Genomic DNA, 18,764 nt, shown 5'->3' with positions numbered 1-18,764 from the left:
TATCATTTAAAAGTCAATTCTACTAGCCAGCATAAGGAAACAACTCAAAATTTGCATCAGATTACTTTGCCTCACATGTGGATAGAATTTGTTCGGAAAGGGAAGAGTCGTGTTATGTATTTAATTGGGCCACATACATGTCACGACTCTTCTCTTTCTGCAGACTAAAATTAAACTTTCTTATCAGTTTTTGAACAATCAAGATAGCTTTTACCAGCACCAGCTGGTGTGGTGAAAAAGCATTTGTTGGAAATCGTCACCGCGGCGGGCTACAAATTTGAAGTGATACTTTTCAAAATAAAGATGACAGGCTAAATTTAATTGTTTTTCTTTTAATTTAAGGCCAATGTGGAGAAGACCGGCATATAAAATGTTTGGTTGGGAAGACCGTCATACGTCGCTCAGACACATTTAGAAAGGAAAAGAGTATGAGGTGTACAAACGCAAGTTAGAAACGACGAAAGACTATGTAGACGGTCTTACCTGATAGACGATCTTCTTGCTTAGTGCAAATTTTGATAGCACTACTAATCACTCTGTGATTGTAAAGGGCAAAATTGTGTCTTAGGTGCACCAAACACGAGCTGAATTTATCAAAAATTCAGGAACATAGTTCATAAATGTAATTTAACCTTTCGTATGAGAATGTCAAAAAATTGCCATATAAATAGCAATCGTGACAACTTCATATTTAAGTTGAATATATATGGAGCAGATCTGCTCCTAAGCATACGAAAGGTTAATTTCGAATATGGGGAATCGTCCTAGGTTAAGGAGTTATAGGGATCAATATTTATTTACTTATGTTTAGGTCTCTGTTTGGGGCAAACTACCAATAATTAATAAAACACTACACGATTGATCAAGAATATATTACTCTTAAATTATCAAAATACGTTACAACCTAAAATCGATTGTATCAAAATTAAAATACGTATAAATCCATAAATAAATACCAACTAGAGTGAACATTTAGAGTGATTTCACTGTATGTAAATAAATCGATGGTTATACCAAATTTTCTATATAATCTCAACATCAATTTTTCTAAAATTTTATACCCATAACAACGTGAGACATTTTACTTAACTACATACATGAAGCAATTCCAATAATACGGTGATTCTACACACTAATCTCAAATTGATAATACAATTAGTGATCTACACCTTATTCCCAAAAGGACAACATCTCATTTAAAAAACAGGTTAAGTTATTCGAGTAACCTTAAACTAAGTTTACGCTTAAAAATGACTTTTCGCGCCAAGCCGGCCATTTTGAACATGGCGGTAAAAGTGAAATGTCATGCGCTCTATGGCAATTGGAATAAGGATTCAGCTATCGTTGAATCTATTTTAAAACCGGTATTCTATAGGTCGGTTGTAATTGTTTTTTTAATAGGCATGGTTGGCGACGAAAAGTCCGGCATCGCCGCTCGCACCTGTAACTGATCCAGCCACGTATTTGCCTTGAGACGCCTGTCCGTTGGCCTGAAAAAAAAAAAAAAAACGTGAATATAGTTTGGAAAATGTCACTGTACCTAAAACACAGTCTGAAACTAAAACATAGTCATAATATTGGTATTTTCGTACGGTAAAAGACGGTAAGAGTATAATTTTTGTTTTACATATTTTAGCTAGCTAATAGCACGGTACGCTTATCACCATGCCTGTCACGTTCTAACAAGTATGTGAGTGCGAAAGTGACGGACTTAGTGATAGGGGAACCATGCTGCGCGGGCAGGAGGATAATGTAATAATAAACAGTGATCCATTTTCATCGAGTCAAAAACATATGCAGGTTTATTCTACCAAGAATAAACCTTCAGCTGAAACCAATTTCCGTTTAAAACAATAAAAACGCCCTTGATATAACACCTCTTGTTGTTTCACATTATCATCTATAGTTGGTCAAACCAAATTGTCAGTAAATAAGAACAAAAAAAAACTACATCCTTTTCTTTTGGGTGATAGTACTAGTGTAAGACAAACATAGTATGATTCTCTCTGTCTATGTTTGAAATGAGACAGTCCTTTGACAAACTATAACTGATAATACTATTTTCGTAGACAAACAATTTTGATAGTAAGTAATCATAGCGTTTAAAATAACTAACAAAACAGTGTGATAACAAATTATTAAGACGTTTTTCGATGTATTTAAATGGCGGTGGTATCATTAATTCAGTTTCGTAATGTTGGCCAAACTGGTTTTGCATGGTAATTTATTCAGTATGCGAGGTGAATGACAGACAATTAGTGTTGTTCCTCGTGAATGGGTTGGTTTATTTATTTTGAATTAATTAAAATACCTATATTAGTTTTATTTCTGCACGATATGGATTGGAACATGCATTCGAATAAGGACAAAAAGGCGGGAATTTTTTATTTACTTTGGTACATCGAAAAGCTGATCAGCCTTATTTATCTGTTTTCTTTTGTGCGATATATTTATTTATTTATTGTTTATTAAGAAAATAATAAATAAAAATATACATTTACTTGTCATGTGACAATTACAATCGGCAGCAGAAGTTCCTAAACAGGCGGAGAGTTGAGTACGTCTGAGGCTGGTATTCCATTTGTCCAATGTGAATTGCGTCTCACTCTCTCATTAAGCAAAATGTGAGACGCAAATACACATTGGACCAATATATTGGACAAATGGTCATCCTAAGCTATCTTTGCCCCGATTTGAATAAGTATAACTAAAGGAGAGAGAGGAGTGTCATTTTAAGTCTTATTTTCATAGACATTTAAAAAAAACCTGACAAGTGCGAGTCGGACTCGCCCACCGAGGGTTCCGTATAGGGGCAACAGAAATACATCATCATCATCATCATCTGTCTAGCTATCACGGTTCATGAGATACAGCCTGGTGACAGACAGACAGACCGACGGACAGAGGAGTCTTAGTAATAGGGTCTCGTTTTTGCCCTTTGGGTACGGAACCCTAAATATTTATGTACACAATTTCGTTTTTAGGGACAGTAAGAGTGTATACTGATCATTTTAAACACGTCGCCTGATTAACTACCTCTTCGCCTATTAATAATGAAGGAAAACAAAACATATAGTGTAAATAACTTTATTATTAAAATATGTACAAAACAAAATGCAAGCAATATTAGACGCAGTTCTTGTGAATCTAATTAGAGATAGACCAAGAAAAGTCTGCAACGATTTTGATAGCACACGCAGTGCAAGTGTTATTTTAAACGTCAAACTTCTATGAAATTAGGACGTATAAAATAACACTTAGACTTCTTGTGCTATCAAAATCGTTGCAAACTTTTGTTGGTCTAACTCTAATTGCATGATTCTTAAATGCATAAAAGTGGGATAAAAAAAATAATTGTTTTCAAATAAATGTTAAGGTACATTAAATAGGTTCAGTCTCTTTAGCTTTCATTCAAATAAATCTTTTTAAATATGGAATGTCATTTCATTTTTACTTTTCCTTACATCATAACATTAATACAGACTAGATATAACCAGTAAAATTCGTGATTCGATTTGTGAGTCATAATTGTAGGACATTAAAAAAAACTTAATAGACATGTCCCTTGACAAAGTTAGATTTTCTTCCGGCGAAGGACGGAATGGATCCGGCCACATATTTGGCAGCAGCCGCCAAACCGTTAGCCTATTAAAAAAATTGGCAGTAGACAACATGTTGGAGTTGACATTCCAATTTCAAAATTAGAATTCGATTAAAAACGAGTATCGATTTTAAATTTAGAATAATGCATTCCATTTCAAGGAAAGAAAAGTGAAGATGTTTTATGTTGAGCGGCGTCGGTGCGTAGCGGCGTCAGGGGGCAACGTGCAAAAAAAAAAACAATAAACTTAATTAGTATGAATTAGTACAAAACAAATGGTAATCTAGCTAGAGTCTTAGAAAATATAACCAAACGGAGACGCCTTTTCTGTAATTTTCTGTACAAAACAATCTGCCAATTTTTGTGGGGGAGGGGAACGTCAAATGTATACGTAACGTAAAAATAGCCATGTCAGATAACGTCAGTCCGTACATTGTGTATGACCATTTAATGGCTATGGGGGAGGGGAACGTCAAATGTATACGTAACGTAAAAATAGCCATGTCAGATAAACGTCAGTCCGTACATTGTGTATGACCATTTAATGGCTATGGGCGAGGGGAACGTTAAATGTATACGTAACGTAAAAATTGCCATGTTAGATAAACGTCAGTCCGTACATTGTGTATGACCATTTAATGGCTATGGGCGAGGGGAACGTCAAATGTATACGTAACGTAAAAATAGCCATGTCAGATAAACGTCAGTCCGTACATTGTGTATGACCATTTAATGGCTATGGGGGAGGGGAACGTCAAATGTATACGTAACGTAAAAATAGCCATGTCAGATAAACGTCATTCCGTACATTGTGTATGACCATTTAATAACTATGGGGGAGGGGAACGTCAAATGTATACGTAACGTAAAAATAGCCATGTCAGATAAACGTCAGTTCGTACATTGTGTATGACCATTTAATGGCTACTCCGTTTGGTTATATAATCTAAGACTAAACTAGCTTTACTATTGGCAACTTATATTCAACACAATAAAACGATGTTATTAAAGCGAGTGCCAATAATATAGTTGTTTATTAAATGGCTAAGCTATGTTATTAAAATGAACCACAATGCGTAGTGAATAAGTGGAGGCAAATTATATAAAAAATATTTTAGTAGGTACAGGCTATGTGCACGACGGTGGAGCCGCCTGGGGCTTATGGCCATAATTAGTTTTCTTACCACAGGCAACTAATACTCATCGAGTCAATTCTAAAAACCCTAAACACGAGTAGGTTGCGTTGTTTCATCACAGAGTTCCGATGGCCACCTGTCTCCATCATCAGACCAGCTCGATGGCACCATAAGATTGCATTGTCACCCGACTTACATATGTATGCAAATTTTTAGCCCAATCGGAAATCGGGAAGTGGGTGTGGGTCTGTGGGTACAATTTAGCTTCCAAGAATCGGCCCACACTATCTCACAGGGCAAGTTGAATAAAAGCTTGTAAAAAGCGTTCGCGTTTGTGTATCAAAGCTAGAGGCTTTGAAGGTACTACGTAATATTTTAGTTAAATGATTGTAGTTTACGTATTTAATAACATTTTGTAAAAGACGTGTATGAAAAATATTTCTAAAAATTCTTTATCGAAATTTGAAAACTATCTAATAAGAATAAAAGCGTCAAGTATAGAATGTGCCATATTTTTCCCCACCACTTAGAAGTGAATGAGTTCAGAACGTGAACCAGAATTTATTGATATTACAATTGTCTAAATAGTCTTAAAATTTACTTCTAATTGGTGAAATACTAATCGCTAAAATAGCACAGAATAACAAGAAGTGCATTAAGCACGAAATAAAAGCTGAACTACATTAGTAAATAGTGAAGGACGAACACAAATGTAGGCTACTTTTGCGAGTTGAATAAAACTTACCTTACTTCGATACAGTTTAAGTTATTTTTAAAGAAATATCCACCGCCATTTCTATCTTAGTCCGATAAAGTCCGCGCGCAAATAAATAAAGCTTCGCGCGAGTTCATTGTTTAAAAAAATTGACACAAACAAGAGGGCATTTATGTTCATAATACTAATAACGTAACGTAACATATATTTATTTAGCCTATTTGACCAAAAATAAATCAAGATATTTATGGACTCTATCGTTTCACTAACGCGGTTCGTACAAGACGATCCTGCCAAGGACCTATCGCTCATATACCACCCGTTCATGTACTCCTGGTATAGTATAATCAGATGATTATGAGGCTGCTCAGCCGTGTAAAGATTTACACGGCTGAGCAGCTCCTGCTGACCACTTGACCAACCAACACGTTCTCCTGATTGCCGCCCCAAGCGCGGAGCACGGAGGCCTGCAGCGCGCCCCCGTAGCCCGTAGCTGACCTGACCAGGGTTACTCGAGTTTGACAATGTTCTCATATACCGCCTGTTCCTGTATTCCTGGTATAGTACACTCACCTTAGCGCGGTTACTGCCTGAAGGCCTACCGCGATCACCGAAGTTCGCAAATTGCGGTAATGAGAATGCAAAATGCGGAAAATAGAAAGCTCTTTTACTCCAATTAAGGCGTAATTAGAGTGGAAGAGAGATGCCTGCGCCTTCGCGGTAGGTTCTCTGTTGTTCAGCCAACACGTAAAACACGTCCTTCTTGCCGCCCCAGGCACGGAGCACGGAAGCTTGAAGGGCCCGTAGCTGAACGTCGGGGCCCAGGGCCGCTTGAGTTCTACCGTGTTGGTGGCGTTAAAGTTATCTCTCTATGACGCTCATATACCACCCGTTCCTGTACTCCTGATACAGTACACCCACCTTAGCACGGCTGAGCAGCTCCTGCTGTCCAGCCAGCACGTTCTCCTGCCTGCCGCCCCAGACGCGGAGCACTGAAGCTAGCCCGTGGCTGAACGTCAGGGCCGCTTGAGTTTAGCAATGTCGTCGTATACCACCCGTTCCTGTACTCCTGGTACAGTACACCCACCTTAGCACGGCTGAGCAGCTCCTGCTGTCCAGCCAGCACGTTCTTCTCGTTGCCGCCCCAGGCCCGGAGCACTGAAGCTAGCCCGTGGCTGAACGTCAGGGCCGCTTGAGTTTAACAATGTCGTCGTATACCACCCGTTCCTGTACTCCTGGTACAGTACACCCACCTTAGCACGGCTGAGCAGCTCCTGCTGTCCAGCCAGCACGTTCTTCTCGTTGCCGCCCCAGGCCCGGAGCACCGAAGCTAGCCCGTGGCTGAACGTCAGGGCCGCTTGAGTTTAGCAATGTCGTCGTATACCACCCGTTCCTGTACTCCTGGTACAGTACACCCACCTTAGCACGGCTGAGCAGCTCCTGCTGTCCAGCCAGCACGTTCTTCTCGTTGCCGCCCCAGGCCCGGAGCACTGAAGCTAGCCCGTGGCTGAACGTCAGGGCCGCTTGAGTTTAACAATGTCGTCGTATACCACCCGTTCCTGTACTCCTGGTACAGTACACCCACCTTAGCACGGCTGAGCAGCTCCTGCTGTCCAGCCAGCACGTTCTTCTCGTTGCCGCCCCAGGCCCGGAGCACTGAAGCTAGCCCGTGGCTGAACGTCAGGGCCGCTTGAGTTTAGCAATGTCGTCGTATACCACCCGTTCCTGTACTCCTGGTACAGTACACCCACCTTAGCACGGCTGAGCAGCTCCTGCTGTCCAGCCAGCACGTTCTTCTCGTTGCCGCCCCAGGCCCGGAGCACTGAAGCTAGCCCGTGGCTGAACGTCAGGGCCGCTTGAGTTTAACAATGTCGTCGTATACCACCCGTTCCTGTACTCCTGGTACAGTACACCCACCTTAGCACGGCTGAGCAGCTCCTGCTGTCCAGCCAGCACGTTCTTCTCGTTGCTGCCCCAGGCCCGGAGCACTGAAGCTAGCCCGTGGCTGAACGTCAGGGCCGCTTGAGTTTAACAATGTCGTCGTATACCACCCGTTCCTGTACTCCTGGTACAGTACACCCACCTTAGCACGGCTGAGCAGCTCCTGCTGTCCAGCCAGCACGTTCTTCTCGTTGCTGCCCCAGGCCCGGAGCACTGAAGCTAGCCCGTGGCTGAACGTCAGGGCCGCTTGAGTTTAACAATGTCGTCGTATACCACCCGTTCCTGTACTCCTGGTACAGTACACCCACCTTAGCACGGCTGAGCAGCTCCTGCTGTCCAGCCAGCACGTTCTCCTGCTTGCCGCCCCAGGCGCGCAGCACGGAGGCCTGCAGCGCGCGCCCGTAGCTGAACGTCAGGGACCAGGGCCGCTTCATCTCCACCGTGTTGATGGCGTTCAGGTTCACGGAGGCTTCCTCCTCGGACTGGCCGCCGGAGAGGAATGTGACGCCTGGAAAATACCAACTTGCTTTTTGGAAGTTGCTTTTTTATTTATTTTAGAAATCGTCAGGTGACAACCAGAACACTAATTATTAAAAAAGAAACCGGACAAATGCGAGTCGGACTCGCCCACCGAGTTCCGTACTTTTTAGTATTTGTTGTTATAGCGATAGCGGCAACAGAAATACATCATCTAGGAAAATTTCAACTGTAGCTATAACGGTTCATGAGATACACCCTGGTGACAGACAGTCAAACAGACGGACAAAGGAGTCTTAGTAATAGGGTCCCATTTTTACCCTTAGGGTATGAAACCCTAAAAAATAGTAAACAAAAATTAACCTTATTTCAGTACTAATATGGTTCACTATGGCTATGAACTTGTGATAGTAATTAGTAAGTTTTGGTTGTCACCAGACAAAATGAAAGTTGGTTGTTGTCAGATGGCATAATTAATTTGGCAGTTAGGAACCATATTATATAAAGGTCGAGGAGCATTGGGAGCATTACGAGCATGCTAACTTGAGCACCTAACCTAACGCGGAGTTAACCGATGAAACCGTTAACCCAGTGTCAAATTGTACTGGTAACCATGGTAACTCCAGGTTTAACCAGTAAATGGTGCAAGTGGCCCTTAGAAACGTAACTACATAGTATCAAACAAAGTCGCTTCCTGCTGTCTGGATGGATGTCTGTCCCTATGTATGCTTAGAACGGATTGACGACCGGTCTGGCCTAGTGGGTAACTGGGTAGTGACCCTGCCTGTGAAGCCGGTGGTCCTGGGTTCGAATCCCGGTAAGTGCATTTATAGCAGGTTTATATGTATAATACATCAGCATTGCACCCGTGCGAAGCCGGGGCGGGTCGCTAGTTTATTAGAGTTCCGTACCTAAAGGGTAAAAACGGGACCCTATTACTAAGACTCCGCTGTCAGCTGTATCTCATGAACCGTGATAGCTAGACAGTTGAAATTTTCACAGATGATGTATTTCTGTTGCCGCTATAACAACAAATACTAAAAAGCACGGTACCCTCGGTGCGCGAGTCCGACTCGCACTTGGCAGGTTTATTTATAATATTGTTACCGGGAACGGCAGCGGGCACGGTCCGCAGTAGAGCGGTGACGGTGGCGCGGCCGATGTCGGTGGCGGTGTACGTCTTTTTGCAGGACTGCCCGGCGGTCACCTGAACATAAATTAAATATAGTTTGTCAAAGGACTGTCTCATTTCAAACATAGACAGAGAGAATCATACTATTTTTGTCTTACACTAGTACTGGCACCCAAAAGAAAAGGATAGTTTTTTTTGTTCTTATTTACTGACAATTTGGTTTGACCAACTATAGTTTGTCAAAGGACTGTCTCATTTTAAACATAGAGAATCATACTATCTTTGTCTTAAACTAGTACTAGCACCCAAAAGAAAAGGATGAGTATAGATTTTTTTGTTCTTATTTACTGACAATTTGGTTTGACCTACTATATTACAATATTTTTTCAAGCAACATGACGTTCGGACGTGGTTTGGCAAAATGGATTTATCCTCAAACTTTTCTTTTTGACAGGGCGCCATTCATTTATTACGTCAGACGATTCTTGCCAGTTTTTGACTCCCTCCCACCCCCACCCCTATGTAAGTAAAAATAAGAATAAGACGACCCCCTCCCCCTATATTACGTAAGAACCTAAAGGAAAAAAGAATACACGTTTGGTTTGTTTTAGTGTTGTCATTTATTGAACGTTTATTTGTACTTACTAACAAAGGATACCTACCGGGGCCCGACAAAGCTAACTCTGCACCGTGTTTGATAGCACGGGGTGTGAAAGGATTATCTTGAACGTCATAATTTCATAGAAATTTAAAATTTTCGCATATTTGTGATCTTACGTAAGAACTATGAAAACCCCCTCCTACCCCCTTGTGAGAAAAAATAAGACATGTGTGACCTCCCCCCCCCCCCCTAAAACGTCTTACATAATAAATGAATAACCCTTTAATTCATACGGTTAGTAAAAGACGGATAGTCTATCTCGCGGCGAGATACTGTCGCGCCAATCATGTGCTAGGCCTAGAGAATGTTTAAATTTTATTAGGAGATTTTTGTGTGATGGATTCTAATATCCTGTTGTATTTGTGCAGATTATTTCTAGTCGTGAACCTCTTCCACAGTCTTGTGAGTATTACACAAACCCAAAACACAAAGTCTTCTTGAGCTAACTGTGGGGCTTAGTCAATTAGTGTAAGGATGTCGTATAATATTTATTTATTTTAAACTTCTTTCTTGAGCATAGACCCCTATCGCACTGACAATTCATTCACTACAAGAGCTTACCATGTTAGGCTTGAGGAGGGTTCCCTCGAGGTAGACGTGGTGGTCATTGAGAGCCTTGTACACGGCGGCCAGCACGGTCTCGGTCACCTTCTGCGCGCGGTCCAAGTCGTGCTCACCTTTTAACATATTTTTATTTAAGTAAGGTGTAATCAGTGAGGAAAACTCGGAAAATAATGGCACAATAATTTCATTTTGGAAAGTTTCTTAAGAAAAGTTGGAGGATTTTTCAAGATCTTCTCATGGGAAGTTTCAAATTTCGAATGGTGGCCTTTTTGCCTTCTATACATAGATAGACCGTCTACTAGACTCACCGTCAGGCAACATCTCACAAGTTGATACAATCATACAATGTGTTGGCTCTTACAGATGGAAGCATAGCGGGCCAGCGCAGTGGCGTTATCCTGGATAGCCTGGTAGAAAGGGGTGTTACGGCCACTTGGCGAAGTGGCAGCCTTCCTTACACTAGAAACATGACATACAGGCATGATGTGCTGGCTCTGACAGAAGGAAGCGTAGCGAGCCAATACGGTGGCGTTCTCCTGAATAGCCTGGTAGGACGGAGTGTTGCGGCCGATCTTCAACACCTGGCGTCTTGGCGAAGTACATCCATTGTACTAGACACTATTAGACTCACCATCGGGCAACACCTCGGGCTCCACAATGGGCACGATGCGCTGGCTCTGACAGATGGAAGCGTAGCGGGCCAATACGGTGGCGTTCTCCTGAATAGCCTGGTAGGACGGAGTGTTGCGGCCGATCTTCAACACCTGGCGTCTTGGCGAAGTACATCCATTGTACTAGACACTATTAGACTCACCATCGGGCAACACCTCGGGCTCCACAATGGGCACGATGCGCTGGCTCTGACAGATGGAAGCGTAGCGGGCCAATACGGTGGCGTTCTCCTGAATAGCCTGGTAGGACGGAGTGTTGCGGCCGATCTTCAGCACGCAACGCCACTTGGCGAAGTGGCAGCCGTCCTTCTTGTACTGAGCGCAGCGCTGAGCCAAGTCATCGAGACCTGAAATCCAAATAATGCTATTGAAGTCTAATAATATTTTGTGACTAAGTTCTAGATAATGCATTTTCACTTATGATATTATCTGCTGATCATTTGACCGATAATTATTATTCACAACGACGGGACTTCATCCCGTCCCGTCCTAAGTCCCGTCGTTGTGATTAATAATGAGTAAAAATCGTGAAAGTTTAAATCAGTGATTTGACCGATAATTTCCTAGCCAGTCAATATAACGGCCTTTTTTGGGCTTCGGGTTAATAGTTTGAACGGGTTCCGTACCCAAAGGGTAGAAACGGGACCCTATTACTAAGACTCCGCCGTCCGTCTGTCCGTCCGTCTGTCCGTCTGTCTGTCTGTCACCAGGCTGTATCTCATGAACCGTGGTAGCTAGACAGTTGAAATTTTCACAGATGTATTTCTGTTGCCGCTATAATAAGAAATACTAAAAACAGAATAATATAAATATTTAAATGGGGCTCCCATACAACAAACGTGATTTTTTTGCTGTTTTTTTTCCGTAATGGTACGGAACCCTTCGTGCGCGAGTCCGACTCGCACTTGGCCGGTTTTTTAACATCCTCTGAATACTATAACATAACAATTCTACCCTACAGACAATAGTTCATTGATTATACCTACTTGATGTGTTAAGCTAAGACAAATTCATCCTTCGCGTCGCCATGTGTACGACGCGAAGGACGATTTGCTTATCTGGCATTATTCTGTCATATAGATAAGATTTGCTTATCTATCGGTATAGAGTACAATGTCATATCTAAAGGTGTTAAATAGCATGTATTATTTTAACGGCATTACAAATGGGAGTACTTCAAAGAGCTAATATTAATATGCCGCTAGCGTGACTCGCGTCACACTAAACTCTTAAGCATGGTCATATCAGCACGGCGGCGTGGAGCGTTAAATAATTTACTTTTATGGCGGCGCCAAAGATTAAAGTAAATTTAATATAATGACAAATATTACAGCAAAGGTTGAATATTAATTTGATGTGTAGGTACCCAATTGTAAACTTGTTTTGCATAGATACTCGCGCGTTATCGCTGCCCGCTTCGCGGGCGGTCAGTTATAATAAGTATTATTGTAAAACTACCTGTATTAGTTAAATTAAGTATTTAAGAGCCCTTATTCCCTGGAGCGTTCATCGATTTCACGAAATAACACTCAATAGATGGCGTTGACGCGTGGTACGCGAGCGCCGGCAACTATAACGCGTTTTGAACGCAGAGAAGAATAATCTTGATCTTTGTCGATTTCAACAGCAAGTAACATTATTTTTATTGTTATAGCCACTCTTTTATTTTATTTTATATGCATGGTAGTAGTAATTTCAGTTTATTATGTTAAGAACATATACATACTTGTACCCAGAGATGACCAGGGTGCCTAGCCAAGATGCCAACCGTTTAGGTACTTATAGTTTACATTAAAACCAAATCTGCAGCTGGCCTCTGAAATGGGTAATAGAAACGCGATCCGTATCTCTTTCATTTTCCAAATGACCAGGGTGCCTAGCCAAGATGCCAACCGTTTATGCTCCGTAGCAAACGAAACGTAACTGTCTCAAACAAAATCTAATATACTGTTCTGTATTTATCTCGTCAAGTGAATTGTACAATTCTTATGAGAATAAATGATCTTAAAGCTAATATTAAGATCTATAAAAATAGTTTGAATTTCCCGAGATATTATTACTTGTTTGCAGCTTTTTCAGCAGAAGAAAAATCAATTTATTAATTTATAAATAAATATGTAAATGTATAAATGTACCTCGCACTTGGCCGGTTTTTAAATATCTATCGTTACATTTAAATAATCACAATTATTTAGCAGTGGCGCTAAGTTTTTTTTGGCCAAATGTCAAGAACTGTTTATCAATCCTACAAGCATCATTAAATAAATGTTTGCCAAATATACAATCAGTTTGTCTTTTTGACTCAGTAATAACAACCACTCATTATTTCTATAATTAACATAACACGTTATCTTAGTGAACTATGACACTATTATCTTTAGGAGATAGTGGTCGAGCCTCCACAGAAATAGAGTTATAAACACACCTACATAGGCACATAGCGACGACAATATCCAAATAATGAGTAGGTATCATGAATAATCACTGCTTTTTATTTTTTCGCTAAGAACTTGTTTTTGTACATATTATAATCTACTATAAATAGATCATTGATACGATGAATGATGAAAAAGTAGCTTAAATAGCGTCACCATTTCACATACTTAGGAACTTTGATATGTAGGAATGGATATCAATACTATATTTGTATAAGTTCGTTGAAATTGATACGTTTCTTTGACTACTTATCCAACTTGCCTTTGATACTTTTTAAATAGTCAGGTGACAACCAAAATTCACTAAGTACTAAACAAAAACCAACCTTAGCATGTTACTAATACGGTTCACTATGGCTGTGGTGGTAATTAGTAAGTTTTGGTTGTCATCTGACGATTAATACTAAATACGATGATGTCTGTATAACACCATCGTGGCGCAAGAACCTACGTCGTGTTTACGAACAGAGCTGTGTTTCATAATAAACTACAACTAATATTACAAGCGGAACTCCTTTTCTAATAAGTGGAATTAGAAAAGGAGTTCCGTTTGTAATATTAGTTGTAGTTTATTATGCAACACGGCCCTGGTGGTTTATAGCCATTGTAGACTTTGGACGGTTATAATTCATATCACATCATGCAACACTAGCATGCTTTCAAATTAAAGTGAATTGAAATATGTATTACGAAACTCCCGGCCAAGGTGCCCTCGCACAGATAACTTATTTCACCGATGTATGTTGCTCAGACAATAGGTCAATAAAGAGGATTTCAAGGGCAAATCTAAAATAACAAAGTCGCATTGACCTCTCAAGGTTAAACTGCAGAAAATACGCAAAATGGAACCTTATCACAGTTCAAAATCATTGTAGGAAATATGTTCCAACTGCCTTATGAAATGATTATCAATATCATCATCATACCTATCAGCAGGACCTCCACAACGGTCACTTACAAATGTTTTACAACAATTTTGACCAGATCGTCAGTACCTTTCAGGTTATCCATTCTACATTTTCGTGTACCACCTTTCTGTCCCAACGGCCAACGGTTCTCGCAATACGCCCTGTAGGCTTAGCACGGGAGCGCCGCGACCGTATCTCGCCCGCGAGATAGACTTCCCGTCCCTCTCTAATTAATATGGTTAGAAAAAGTTAGTCTTTCTTGCGCGCGAGATACTGTCGCGACGCTCCCGTGCTAAGCCGACTGTAATACGAAGTACCAGGCTACAATAAAATCAAGGAGCTCACCCTGGGTGGTGCACTCGTCCTCAGAGCCGAACAACGGCACGACGCCCTTGTCGACCTTGATGCCGGGGATGATGCCGCGCTTCTCCAGCAGACCCACCAGGGGGGTGCCGTCGTCGGCCTTCTGGTACAGCGTCTCGTGGAACAGGATCACTCCTGAAATGTTCTCGGAGATGGCCTGTGGGAATAAAAGGTTGTAAGTTATTCTCGGATACCAGTATCTAATTTCGTAATTGCTGCTCTTACAATAGGAATTGTAAACAAGCTATTGAAAAATAACTAGTAATAATTTAACTTATTTAAAAACAAGATTCACTTAAAAATGTTATCTTGCCAATTTACTACCACTATTCAATCTTATTTTTGCAATACCAGGCAATCAGAACCTGTTGAAAGTCTTTATTGGTCCGACCTTGACATAAAGTTGACAAACAATAACGGCTCTCAGACTCATAATAGCGCTAGGTAACAATATATAGGATAAAAAGCTAAAATTAACAAAGCTACGATTACGAAATAAATTTGTGGATACAATAACAAATTGATATTTATGGCAGCAGAAGTAGTTTTATACATAATGATACAATTTAATGAGCGAGTAAAAACAGCATTTTTAATTATGTTTTGTTTGAAGCAACTGAAACAAATTCTTTTTCTAATGTTAATTATATAGAATGGATACAAATATATAATAGAGGTACAGCATATTTATGTAATTTTAATGTACGCCATGTACATACTTATGGTTTAAAATGGATTTTCTTGACGCATGCAACCAACCAACCATAAAAGGAAGGTAGATACTAGGAAGCATATTCCATTTTTTTTACTTTTTATGAATACTCGGTCTGCCTATCTGATCACAAATGTATCAATTAAAGGACTAAACGTAATGATAAGACCATTTTAAGATAAATGGTACTAATTTAGTTTAATTTAATTTCAACAGCTACTGTCCTTGTTTATCAAATATCACAAATTGATGCTAAACAGAAAGGTTACTGCTTTTGGCCAGTACCATAATTAACACAGTCAACTATCAATGGTCAGTGAAATGTTAGCCCCAATATATTTATCCTCCTTAGTATGGTGGGTATACAAAAAAATTGGCAATTAAACATGAAATCAATAGTAAAGGAAATATGGTTGAATTTCTTCGTTTTGAAATCAAGCAAAACAAAAGAAATGCAACTTTGTTACAAATGAAAACAGTTTAAATAATTACATTGAAATAATGAGTAGTACGGGGTGGGACCATGGGCATTACGAGGCTATATTAGATGCTACACTTACAGGGTCAGTGCTGAATAGCAGCTGGCGGTACTTGCGGCGGTTCTCCTCGGTGTTCTCCACACCGATGTCCTGCAGACGCTTCCCCATGGTACCTGCACAAAAATACATTAACTTTAAGTCAAACGAAAAGTTTAAATAAGTTTTTGGCAAAAATTTAATTTACAAGCTTTTATCGCTGACTGTACTTTTCGCTGTACGCCGAAATAATGTAAGTGGCTTTTTCGTAACCTGCCGCCTTCATGCCACTTTCCCCCTACCAGATAATTACTGCATTCATGCTATTACTATCACTCCAGGACGTGAACTTAGAAAGGAAAACGATGAAAAAAACCTGATCTATGAGCAAAGAAAGTGACGTCACCATCCTCAGTATTGAATTATTGATGACAATGAACTCATACTTTCCTGGTAGTAATTTTATATTTGCAGTCTATTTTATTACTCTCACCAGTAAAAAACTCTTAGATATTTATCTTTAACAAAACAATTATTTTTGGTTCATTCAGTTCATTAGCTTTACCAGATACATTTGTGCCCTTGTTTTCAAGATATTTATTCATTTTTAAACTTTATTCCACATAAAAGTACAACAGGCAGACTTAATGCCTCAAGGCGTTCTCTACCAGTCCACTATAGGGCAAAACACAAATGCGTCAAGATGGGTAAGATAACCCACCCACAAATTCGCCCACGATCTATCTGCTTTGCCTTAAGGTTGACTGGTAGAGAATGCTTTTGGCATTAAGTCAGCCTTTTGCACGGTAAGTTTTTCTTTTGTGCAATAGTAAAAAAAAATTGGTGAAATGTCCCTGTCAAGCAATAGTACCTATAATTAGCGATCGTCTGAGAGGTCATCACTTAAAGCTAGAAAGGCATAGGTCTCACAGTAACCCTTACAAACACTTTCTGAGCAACCGAGTAGTCGTTCTCTACCAGTCCACTATAGGGCAAAACACAAATGCGTCAAGATGGGTAAGATAACCCACCCACAAATTCGCCCACGATCTATCTGCTTTGCCTTAAGGTTGACTGGTAGAGAATGCTTTTGGCATTAAGTCAGCCTTTTGCACGGTAAGTTTTTCTTTTGTGCAATAGTAAAAAAAAATTGGTGAAATGTCCCTGTCAAGCAATAGTACCTATAATTAGCGATCGTCTGAGAGGTCATCACTTAAAGCTAGAAAGGCATAGGTCTCACAGTAACCCTTACAAACACTTTCTGAGCAACCGAGTAGTAAGGGCTTGGAACAAACTCCCGGAAGACGTAGTTTCAGCACAAAATGTGAACCAGTTTAAAAATAAATTAGACAAGCATAACACTACATCTAATACTCGTTCATGATATATATCTTTATGATTACTGGATACAGGCCATATCAGTTGCCATAACTGCCTGCCTGCTTATTAAATAATAATAATAATAATTATATTATAATGTAACTTACCGGTGGACTCATCAGCAGCGAGGATGCCCTTGCCGGGAGCCACAATAGCCTGGGCGATCTTGCGTAGCTCCTCCTGCAGCTCCGGCGTCGGGTACTGGAAGTATGTGGTCATTGTGCCTGCCGACAAACCTTACAGTTAGTACAAAATTAGACATCAAAATGCTGAGACAAGGATAAATTTAGAGAAACCTGGATATGTGGTGGGCCTAAACTAGCCCCTCATACACTGAGATTGTAAAATGAGAATTTTATACCAATTCCCAAATAAATCCTGGCACATGTCCTATTTCTCACCATGTCAAACCAGGACATCTTTCTTAATGGGGCACCAAGCTTCAAACGGGGTCATGTCTCGGTGTCTAAAACCATTAGGGTCTGTTCTCATTACTGAATACAATATTAAGCGGCCCATTGACTATCAGTCCACCGGACAATATCGGCCTGTAAGTTTGACAGTTCCGAACAACTAAGAGGTCAATGGACCTTTTTAAACAATAATTATCATTAGTAAATGACAAAACTAATAGATGTCAAGCAACAATTTCTATTTCTTTGATAAGTACTTCAATCTCTCTGCATCAGACAAATAACAGACTAAACAGCCTTCAATTGAAGAGGTCAGAATATTCTGTGACAATCATTGTATCCATTGACTGACAGTATTAAATTGTAGAATAAGTTCGTTGTTTACAACTACGACCATTGTCGAGAAAATAATCTCTCAACTTTGTTTTAGGCATAACAACAAGTTCAAATTGAAATATTCAAGTAGGTTGCTTTCATTCAGCCCTAAAAAAGATCTGATTCCATACCTTTGGTCCCAAAGCCAGGCATCCATCCTGACTCAGGGGGACCTTTCTTTCCTTTGCCTTTCTTTGGTGCCATTTTAAATTATCGTGTCAACAAACACTTAGTAAAATAATTACTTAAAGGAAAATAATATACCCGACATAGTTTCAATGATTGTAAATTTTCAAAAACACATAACAGTCATTACTCACCATAAACAGGCTCGTTGACTTCGTTCTTTTATTTTTGATTCAAGTTTCGAAAATCAAACAAATCAATCAATGTCACAATTTTGATGCAATTTTGACATTGCATCATTTTGAATTAGGGATGTGCTATTTCAACCCAGATAGGAAAAAAAACCGTAAAACCGATTTGACGGTTTACCTAATTATTTTTTAGAGTCAGTACTTTTATAGATACTCGTAAGTCGTAATAACTAAACTTAAACGACCTATTTTTATAGGTAGGTACCTGCATGCTCGCATGATTTTATTAGAAACAAAGGGGATTCTAATAAAATAAGATTAGGTATTTAGCAATTATCACAACAAAAACGCAGTGTGCAAAAAATAAATAAATCAGCGATAAAAAAACTAATAGTAATATAACCTACCAACTCGTTTCTTACTCCTACATAATAACTTAAAATAGACA

The 18,764-nt window shown here is 39.9% G+C and overlaps 1 protein-coding gene across 2 annotated transcripts; it reads right to left on the bottom strand.

Annotated features, from left to right (window-relative positions):
- Positions 1-857: 857 nt before the first annotated feature.
- Positions 858-18,322, bottom strand: LOC134750161 (fructose-bisphosphate aldolase). Of its 2 annotated transcripts, XM_063685284.1 has the most exons (10): positions 18,131-18,322; positions 17,319-17,435; positions 15,877-15,968; positions 14,587-14,761; positions 11,042-11,245; positions 10,225-10,340; positions 8,978-9,077; positions 7,702-7,901; positions 3,571-3,645; positions 858-1,490 (listed from the first exon to the last, which is right to left on the bottom strand). In XM_063685284.1, the coding sequence occupies exons 1-10, from the start codon at positions 18,201-18,203 to the stop codon at positions 1,395-1,397; spliced, it is 1,248 nt and encodes a 415-aa protein (XP_063541354.1). In that variant the 5' UTR covers positions 18,204-18,322; the 3' UTR covers positions 858-1,394. The 2 variants fall into 2 exon arrangements, with proteins under 2 accessions (XP_063541354.1, XP_063541353.1); XM_063685283.1 differs by lacking the exon at positions 3,571-3,645 and having other exon boundaries at positions 18,131-18,321.
- Positions 18,323-18,764: the final 442 nt, after the last annotated feature.

This window comes from Cydia strobilella, chromosome 19 (assembly GCF_947568885.1).
Source record: "Cydia strobilella chromosome 19, ilCydStro3.1, whole genome shotgun sequence".
Lineage (NCBI taxonomy): Eukaryota > Metazoa > Arthropoda > Insecta > Lepidoptera > Tortricidae > Cydia > Cydia strobilella.
This window is presented reverse-complemented; position numbering and strand designations above follow the sequence as displayed.